Raw genomic sequence first — 10,063 nt, forward strand, 5'->3', positions numbered from 1 at the left:
ACTGAGGCCGGCTCCTCACAGTCGGGACCTTCTTGGCGAGCTTCGGGGACGACCACGGCGAGTGCCTGGGAGAGGCGTAGGGGGAGGAGCCAGGAGTTCCTCTTTGCCAGACTTTGGTCCTAAGGGTGGCTCCCGCGTCGCCTCCCTCCTGCTGTTTCTGCTCCTGCATCCGCTTTTGCCTCTGTTTGTCCATATTCCTCGTCAAGATGCTCGTCATGCTCATCCTGGGCCCTGGGAGCTCGAAGTGGTAGCCCAGCCGCAGCAGCGTGGTGTTCTCCTTGAGCAGCTTGACGAGCTCCATCTCCACCTGGCTGCCCAGGATGTGCCGCTGGTTGTGGAAGCGCAGCTCGGTGAGCGCCGTGTTGCGCTCCAGAGCTCTCATGATGGCCAGGATCCCCTTCCCCGTGATGAAGTTGGACTCGATATTGACGCTGGTGATGTGCTCGTTGACCTTGAGCATTTCCGCAATGGCCACGGCCGCACTGTCATCGGCGTGGGTGTTGGCCAGGCTGAAGGTCTTCACCACCGTGTTGCCCTTGAGAGCTTCTGCAAAGCGGGTGAGAGTCTGCGTCGTGATGTTCTCTATATTATTCAAATTGACTTCGAGGGTGTCAGGGTCATTGTTTTTAATCTTTTCCAAAGCATCCTCGATAACTGTAGGATTCCCACAAGGGTGAATGGCAGCCGGTGACTCGGTGTTCCTAACACTGTGGCCATTGGTCAAGTTTATGTTTTCTATCTGACTTTTAAATGTCTTTGGCTTGGTGTTGTCTGGATCGCCACTATCGTAATTTACAGCTCCATTGATCCCTTTTGCAGTTTGGTTGGCTCTTTCCTCTCCATCACTGTCTTCTTCCTCCTCGTCCTCCTGTGACTCTTCCTCTTCCGTATAGACCTCCTCAGAAAACTCACTGTTACTTTCAGTAAAGATAAGGTCTTCCTCGCTCTCTCCTTTGTCTTCTTCAGCAACCTAAACAGTATGGTAGACATCATTAAATTGATTTCCAAGTGCATTTTTTAAGTTTACAAACATAGCGCACGGTAGGGAAGCATATAACAGAAGACGTTCATGATCTCCTGCTTCTGATCTCACCAGCTCAGGTGACCAGTGTTAACATTTTGTTGTATATCCTGCAACACATTTCTTGACTAACATGTCTTCCTTTCTTTCTTTTTTTTCAGAGAATGCTGTTGTTGTGAACCATAGAGTCAACTGCGACTCACAGAAACCCGGTAGGACAGAGTAGAATTGCCATGTAGGGTTTCCAAGGCTGTAATCTTTATGGAAGCAGACTGCCACATCTCTCTCCCATGGAGTAGGTTCAAACCACCAACATTTTGGTTAGCAGCCCAGCACATAACCAGGGCACCATTTTTAGAGTCTAAATATCCAGAATTCAGTTTACTGAGTGAAAGTATAGCATCATTTTGCCAATTTGAGCAAGTCAGTCAGAACTTCGGAAGCTCCTTGGTAAGTTTGTCATTCTCTTGGCTACCTGGTGGTGCAGGTGGTTAAGCACTGAACCACTCTCCACAAGACTGGCAGTTCCAACCCACACAGAGGTCCCTTGGAAGAAAGGCCTGGAGATCTGTTTCCAAAAGGTCACAGCCATGAAAACCCTCTGGAATGTAGAGTCTGCCCTGAAACACATGGGGTTGGCTTCAGTCAAAATTAACTCAGTGGCATCTGACCTGGTTTTGGTTTTGGGTTTTAATACCTAACCCAAACTGTTTGACTCCCAGTCTACTTACAATTTAGCAAACCCAAACTTCCCTTCTGTAATCACCCTCTGTCCTTATTTCTCCATCCCAAACAAATGGCAACGAAGACACACAGCATATTATTGAGTTCTCTTTTGAATTGTTCAAAAATTCTTGCCAAATTTGCCTTGAGCAGCAGATGTGACAGGAGTCAAGTGCTCTCTGCCCAGCTTGCCTTGGCCGAGGCTGAGGTAGGGGCACCCTGTGCACTTCCAGCGTTCCTCTGTCTCTGGGTGGCAGCGTGGCCCAAGGGCTCACAGACCCCACCCCATCTGACAGATGCTGCAGTGCCTGGCCCCAAACTGGGGAAGGAAAGCCCGGGGGGCAGGGCCGCTGCTCAGGACAGCGGGAGATCAGAACGCAGCTCTGTGCAGAAAAACATTCAGGTCACCCTTTCCAGCAGCTCAATTTGAAAGCCAAGCTAGTGCTGGGCCAAATGAGACAGATTTTCAAATGAGAAGACCAGGTAGGAAAGAGAATCCCTCTTGGCACCTATTAGATTCTAACTAATGTGGGACAGCAGAGAACAGTAGAAAATCTCGTAGTAAGTTGTTGCCTCATCTTGACGGTCTTAAATTATTTAGCACGTATCAATTTTGAAGGGCTCTCGGCCAACACAATTTCATCCTGTCTTCGTCTTTCCTGTTCACAGACTTTGTACAAAGAAGCCCACGTGCCTCCATCCTCCTTTCTCTTTTCCTTGCTAACTTTTCTGATAAAAGATAAGTCCTGTCTGGAAACAACTGACTTTTCCTTCTGCTATCTTTTTAGCCCTTTCTGTTCATCCTCTCTCAAACCCTAGCACCATTGCTTGTCCCCCAAGCCCCATTTCTTCCATCTGTGTAGGCAGAGGTTCTTGACCTCGAGGCTCCTGCTGCCCAAGGCATGTGGAACAAGCTCTGGGAAACAGAGTGTCTTGCTTCCAGGTTCGTTTGTCCAGTTGCTATCACAAAATAGCCTCTGTTCATCCACTTGTTTGGAGTGGCAGGCACCAAGTGATGGCCTGGGAAGGGGTCAGCCTCTCCTGGGATGGGTTGTCTAGTCTTAATTTGTACTCACTTCCTTAGGACCTAGAAGGCGAGGGATATTCGATGTATGAGTGTGTGTGTGTGTGTGTGTGTGTGTGGGTGGGTGGTTGAGAGAGAAAAAAAGAGACAGAGAGAGAGACAGACAGGGAGAAAGATATAGGGAGAGACTGAGAGAGAAAGAAATTGCAAGTCATACCCGAAAAACATGAGAGAAAGGGTGTGGCTCTAGCACCAAGCTTCCTGGCATATATGAGGAGAGAGAGAGGAAATGTCCAATACCCAACAATAGAGTACATGGATTAACTGGAGGAAGGAAAGAATTGTAGAATATACTTTTCTCACACCTACCCTACTCCAAGTCCCTTTGTATATTGTTGTTAGGTGCCCTTGAGTCAGTTCCTACTCATTGCAACCTTCTGTCCAACAGAACAAAAGACTGCTGGTCCTGCGTCATTGTGAAATCATTATGTGTTTGAGCTCATTGTGGCAGCCACTTTATCGATCCATCTCGTTGTTCCTTTTTTTCACTGGCTGTATTTTACCAAACATGATGTCCTTCTCCAGGGACTGGTCCCTTGTGGACATAAGACAAAATCTTGCCAGTCTTCTTCTAAGGAGCATTCTGGCTGTACTTCCTCCAAGACAGATTTGTTTATTCTTCTGGCAGTTCATGGTATGTTCAAGATTCTTCCCCAACACCATAATTTAAATACATCAGTTCTTCAGTCTTTCTTATTCATTGTCTACCTTTTACCTGCATAAAAGGCAACTGAAAATGCCATAGCTTAGGTCAGGTGCCCTTTAGTCTTCAAAGTGCCATCTTTGCTTTTGAACACTTTAAATGGATTTTTTTTTTTTTTGTAGATTTGTCCAATGCACTATGTCATATGATTTCTTGACTGCTGCTTCCATGGATGTTGATTGTGGATCTAAGTAAAATGAGATCCTTGACAACTTCCGTATTTTCTGTTTATCTTGATGTTGCTTATTGGTCCAGTTGTGAGGATTTTTGTACTCTTTATGTTGAGGTATAATCCATGCTGAAGACTGTAGTCTTTGATCTTCATCAGTATGTGCTTCAGGTCCTCTTCACTTTCAGCAAAGTCGTGCCATCTGCACATTATAGGTTGTTAATGAGTCTTTCTCCAGTCCTGATGCTGTGTTCATCTTCATATATTACAGCTTCTTGTACTGTTTGCTCAGCATACTGATTGAATAAGTATGATGAAAGGATACAACCCTGACACACACTTTTCCTGATTTTAAACCATGCAGTTATCCCCTTCTTTTGTTTGAATGACTGCCTGTTGGTCTATATACAGGTTTCACATGAGCACAATTAAGTGTTCTGGAATTCTCATTCTTCACGATGTTATCCATATTTGTTATGATCCACACAGTCAAATGCCTTGGCACAGTCAATAAAACATCTTTCTGGTGTTCTTTGCTATCAGTCAAGATCCATCTGATATCAGCAATGACATCCCTTCTTCCAACTCCTCTTCTGAATCCAACTTGAATTTCTGATAGTTCTCTGTTGATGCATTGCTACGTAGCAAACTGTTTTTGAAATATCTTCAGCAAAATTTTACTTAAGTGTAATATAGATGATATTGTTGATCATTCCACATTCTGTTGGCTCACCTTTCTTTGGAATGGGAGCAAATATGGATTTCTTTCAGTCGGTTGGCCAGGTAGCTGCCTTCCAAATTTCTTGGCATAGATGAGCAAGCGCTTCCAGCATTGGATCTGTTTGGTGAAACATCTCGGTGGGTATTCTGTCAATTCCTGGAGCCTTGTTTTTTTGCTAATGTGCTCAGTGCAGCTTGGATTTTGTGTACCTATTTATAATTCTAGCCTGTCACAGCTGTATGTGTACACACACACAGCTGTTTCAGTATTTAGAGGAAAGGGACCTACATCCAGGATGTACCACCTCTCATGTCACTATTCTATCTTTACCCCTTTAGTTCTTTGGTTCTTTAAAGACTTTCAGGCTTTGTCAAGAGGAGATGTTTTCCTTTCAAAATAGAAGTTGCATAACATGATGAACTCAAGGTCGTTGGATTGTACATGTGAAGAATGTTGGAATGGCAGGTATTTTGTTTCATATATATGTTTACCACAATACGAAAAAATGGACCTGGAAATATTACATCTGATACTGTTATCATGTAACATGTAAATGACACATGTCTTACAGGAGGCCTTCTTTGACACCCCCTCCAACTACCTTTGTCATGTGCTCCTAGAGCGTTGCACTTCCCCTAATTAAGAAATTATTAAGCTTTATTGTCATTTTGCCTTTAGGGAGGGCAGGCACGATTTCTTTTTTGCTCACCTGGCACAGTCCTTAACACATAGTAGGGGCTCAATCAGTATTTGATTGTTTGTTAAACAGCTGCTCTAAATTGTCGCTGCTTAACAGTAGCTGAGAGTCAGGACAAGGCCCAGGAGAGAGGCCTGATAGGACTGGATGGAGGGAAGGTGACCAACCATCCTGGTTTTCCCAGGACTAAGATTTCCCAGGATGATGGGATTTTTAATTCTAAAACTAGACAATCCTGGACTGTCTGAGATGGTTAGACACCCTAGCTGGAGACACTGCACAAAGGACATTAGAAGGGACAAAGATGCCCTGATAGGGAAGGTAGGAGGATGCAAAACACAAACATTGTCTACTTTGCATGTTGGTCTGGCACTGGGACTGACTATGCTATGACAGGTTGCCTGTATGCCACTGCTCTGGAGTTAACTCTGATCCTTGTGAGAATGGGGGTGGGAAGGTAGCAGTGGAATGAGGAGGTGAGGAGGGCTGAACAGGGAGACAGTGGATGTTGATACCCTTTGGGGATGATTAAGGCAATGAGGAGGAGGTGGCCAGCCTTTTCTCATGATCTCCTCCCAGGCATCATTACACGAACAGGGAGGCAAAATGCTTAGTTTTCGGTTCTGGTTCTGGTTCTTCCCATAAAGAGCTGGTTGACTTTAGACAAATCACTAACCCTCTCTGGTACAGTTCATTGGTTCTCAAACTTTACAACAGTTGCTGTAGAGTTGACTCTGACTCGTGGTGACCCCATGTGCATCAGAGTAGAACTGTGCTCCACAGGGTTTTCAATGGCTGACTTTCAGAAGGAGATTGCCAGGCCTGTCTTCTGCACTTCCTCTGAGTAGATGTGAACCACGAACCTTTAGGTTGGCAGCTGAGCTTGTTAACTCTTTACACCACCCAGGGACTAACCTCAGCCTGAATCATAATCACCTGGAGGGCTTGTTAAAGGATGAATCGCTAGGCCTCACCCCCACAATTCCTTATTCAGTAGGTCTGGGGTGGGGACCTAGAATCTATGGCATTAAGAAGCTGCTGGGAGATGTTGATGCTTCTAGCAGGTGCCTACATTTTGAGAACAGGGTCTTTGTGCCAGCAGAGCTTTGTTTGAATTTTAGCTCGACCTGTAAGCTGTTAATCTCAAATGCATTTGTAAACCTTTACCACTTTCCGTATGTGATCTGCATCAAGGTTAGAATTAAACAAGATACTCTGAGTGAATTCATCTGGTACCTGGTATCCAGCAGGTTCTCAAGCTAGGGAAACTGGATCCGTGAGTGCCTACTGCCCGTTTCTGTACTAACGCAGCATATGTTTGTGTAAATCCAAGTGGGCAGAAGGCTGCCGTTCAACAGGTACTGAGCGTAATTTTCATAAGTCTGCACAGTACTGGTGTGATGGGGCGAATGTTTAAGTTTATACAACTGAAGTTTGGCAGCCCAAAGAACTCATCCAGAGCACCTCAGAAGACTTGGTGACCTGAAAGGGCACAGCCTTGACAACCCTAGGGAGCAGTTCCGTTCTGCACGCATGGGGTCACCTTGAGTCGAAATCACTCACCGGCAACTAACAGCAATCCCAGAGCTGGTACCCTTACACAAGCAGTCCTTGGGAACTAATACTCAACTTACTTAAGGACTGCTCCTACTTGTTCTTCAATGTTATGTAAATTTGCCCTCATTTTGAGAGGACTGAACCAACCCCTACTCACAACAAATTCTTCATCAGTCACCTCCATTTGTTGCACATGCAGCTTTTAAATCATCAGCAAGACTCTGAGCTTTTTGTTGCACTAAAGTAAGGCTAAATAGGAACTGTGTGCACCTGTTCTGCCTCACCTACAAATGACACTTAAAGACTTAAAGCCACCGTTAGGAGTGGATGTTGTTCGTAGCCCCGGGACTGCCTGTAACAGAGTCCTCCGACTCCTTCTCCTGGTCCACTCTGCTGTTTTTAAGGTTCGGGGGTGCTCCTGCATCTCCCATCCCCACCAGCTGCTCTGAGTTTTTCCCCTGTGGTGGGAATGGATTTACACTCTCCACCGGCAAGCTTCTGCTCAGCACTCTTGCCTGCAGACAGATGGCCAGGAGGAAAGTGAAGTGAGAGAAAAGTTAACTAGCTGAGACAGGAATCAAAGTTCATCAACACGGCCGCCTCTCTAATTGAGCTGATAAGCCATTGGCAGGGATCAACGAAAGCTTTGGCAGGGGTTGGGTGAGTTCCATCCATAGCTCACAATACCCTTTGCCCATCGTTTCCCACCATGGCATGACACAATGACATTAAAATGCCTTTGTTGGGGGATAGCTGCAGTGGCTGCAGCCCTGGGTATTCGGAGGCCATTTTACTCTTTTCATTAAGTACATTTTTTAATAATTGTTTGTAAAATTCCATTATATTTTATAGATTTTATCAAACTTTTGATACTAATTCCCACATCAGGAATAAGATCCCTGAAAAATATGGTTGTGAGGAATTGGCTGGCCCAGATCCTGGGCTGTCATGTGTGTCCTTCCTTCTCACCTCCACCCCAGCCCCTCGATACAAGCGGCCACTGTGGCCTTGGCAGACCTTGGCCTGATCCCAGTGGCCCTTCCTGCAATGATTGACATGGACAAAGCTCAGACATATCTTGCTGCAAATGGAGCCCACATACCCTATCATCAAGATCATCTAACAGCTCCCAGATTAGTACCATGGAAGGCTTGCCATTGGCTTCAGGCCGTTTTGATTTTAGAAGATTTGGATGGAATGCAGAGGTTTTAAACAGTTGCTCTTACGTTCTTCTACAAATTCAGGCATTTCTTTGTTACATTCATGTTCTTATTGCCATGACTGTTTTCCCAGAACATAGTCTTTTTACTATGACTCATTTGGCAAATCCAAAGAAACATTTGCTGGGCAGTGAACGAGAGCTTAATTGACCTGACCTCTAATATAAGCACATTTCCTGGCCTCAGAAAGTAGGGAGGAATCTTAGGGACTGTCTATGCAGTTGCTTAATGTGTCATCATCTTGAAATTCTGTGCAAAAACATGTGTATCCGCATGCACAATTGAGAGGACCCATAACTTTTATCAAAATAATAAAAGAGTTCTTGATTTACAAAAGAAACACTAGATTTAACTCCCTCAATGAACAGAGGCACAAAACAGTTTCCTTCTTCTCATCATAGATATTAGAAACTACATTTGTGGATAAAGGCAGGTGGGAAACAAAATCATTGCAGACGTGACTCTCTATTCAAGTTTGAACAACTTAATGGTAGAGCCAGGGCTAGAAGTAAGGCCCCCTGACACTCGGGACCATGATCTCCCCACACATGCATTTCTTGTGTTGGATAAAAAAAAGTTATTTTCACTGTAGCTACCATCACAATCAAAGCCACCATAGTTCCTATTTTTGTCTTGATAGGAAAAGAAACCACACATTAGATACAGACATTAAGACACGTCGCCAATTTATAACTTCAGTTAGACTTATGTCTAATAAAATATCGAACCCTGTACCTCAGTTGTGAATTCTTTTCCCCTTGAATGTTCCCTTTTTAGTCAATCAAAGAACCTCTGCTAAGCATTTTACACATTGTGATCCCTGTGTGGCCCCAGAAATTACATGACTGTTTCAGCCTGAGAAAGTTTCAGTAGCAGGTGTAAATGTGTTCTAGAAAGGAAAAGTGATGAGGACTAAAGAGTTAGAGAAAAAAGAGGTGTTGGGTTTGGGGGGTGGACAGGGAGAGCAGCCAAGGAAAAGTCCCAAGAGCCTACCTTTCCACACTCCCCCAGCCTCTCCTTCTCCAAGAGTTTTTGGGACTCCTTTTCCCAATAGGCCATCAGTGCCTCTCGGCTGAAGTTCCCCGTGGGAGTTTTCTCTGTCAGACTCTTTTGCCTTAGCCCCACAGGAAGGCTATGATCAGGTTCAATGTCTTCCAACTCCCTTTCTAGCTCCTTCAGCTCCTCAGCTGACAGAGAGGCGAGGAGTTCATCCTCATCGATGGACTCGTATTTGCTAAGTCCTCTTCGGTAACCAAAGGTAGACATGGTCCCTGCTTTGTCAGACCCACAAAGAGCTTGAAGAACCAGGCATCCAAGGCAGCCAGAAGCAGGCAGGGAGGCAACGGGGCAGGCTGGCCAGCAACTGGTGCGAGGAGTGGCTGCGATAGCCTTTTAAGAGTGGTGATACGGGGTTGTGACAATGCAGAGAGGGGTGAGGGCATAGGCTGTTTTAAGCATCAGACGTCAGCTAGACATTTGAACACAAACAATGTCACATCGGTGGTGGGTGGAGGTCTCAGAACCAGTGCGGATTATTGACACACTGGCCAGGGCCATATTTAGCCGAGCCTGATAACTCACGAGCACAGGCTGGGAGGGTGCAGCAATGGAGTAACACAGTTTCCCTGACTTTGTATTCAAACGGGAGTAATATTTATTTGGAAAATGCCTTGCCACCAGCACCACCATGGCCATGTAAAGATTCTTTCATTGTAGTGTCAGGAGTTGAGAAACAATACCACATCACTTTAGGGGTAGTTACTCGGATTCTTCTATAAACATAGTGTGGGGGGTACTGTGGGGACAGAAGACCCTAAGAACTTGGCAACTTTATATTTTTATTGTATTTTGCAGTTTACAAAGCATTTTAATATAATTTTCCTAATCACAGTAATAGTCCTGTCAGATAAGTAACATTATCCTCACTTTGTAGATTTTTGGCAACTGAGGCTCAAGAAATTAAGTGAAAAATTCAAAGTCAGACAGCTAGAAGTACAGAACTAGCTTTTTCTACTGCACAAAATGGTTTCCTTCTCCCCAATGTGTATATTAGTAAGAAACTAGATTTGTGAATAAAACTCAAGAGAGACAAATAATAACATTGATTACTATTTATTAAGGACTGACACTGTGCCATCCTAAACCAAAACCAAACCAAACCCACTCCC

General features: G+C 44.8%; 1 protein-coding gene across 1 annotated transcript in view; it reads right to left on the minus strand.

The window, feature by feature from the left end:
* The window catches only part of LMOD2 (leiomodin 2), a 10,218-nt gene extending 1,057 nt beyond the window's left edge, over positions 1-9,161 (minus strand). The window contains exons 1-2 of the mRNA XM_042781777.1: positions 8,889-9,161; positions 1-970 (exon numbers count right to left, since the gene is read on the minus strand). The exon at positions 1-970 is cut by the window's left edge and continues 329 nt beyond it. Of these exons, the coding sequence (XP_042637711.1) occupies positions 1-970; positions 8,889-9,161 (1,243 nt within the window). The remainder of the gene's footprint in view (positions 971-8,888) is intronic.
* Positions 9,162-10,063: the final 902 nt, after the last annotated feature.

The sequence above is a fragment of the Orycteropus afer genome, unplaced genomic scaffold, assembly GCF_000298275.1.
Source record: "Orycteropus afer afer isolate SDZICR_OR568_19922 unplaced genomic scaffold, OryAfe1.0 scaffold00170, whole genome shotgun sequence".
NCBI lineage: Eukaryota > Metazoa > Chordata > Mammalia > Tubulidentata > Orycteropodidae > Orycteropus > Orycteropus afer.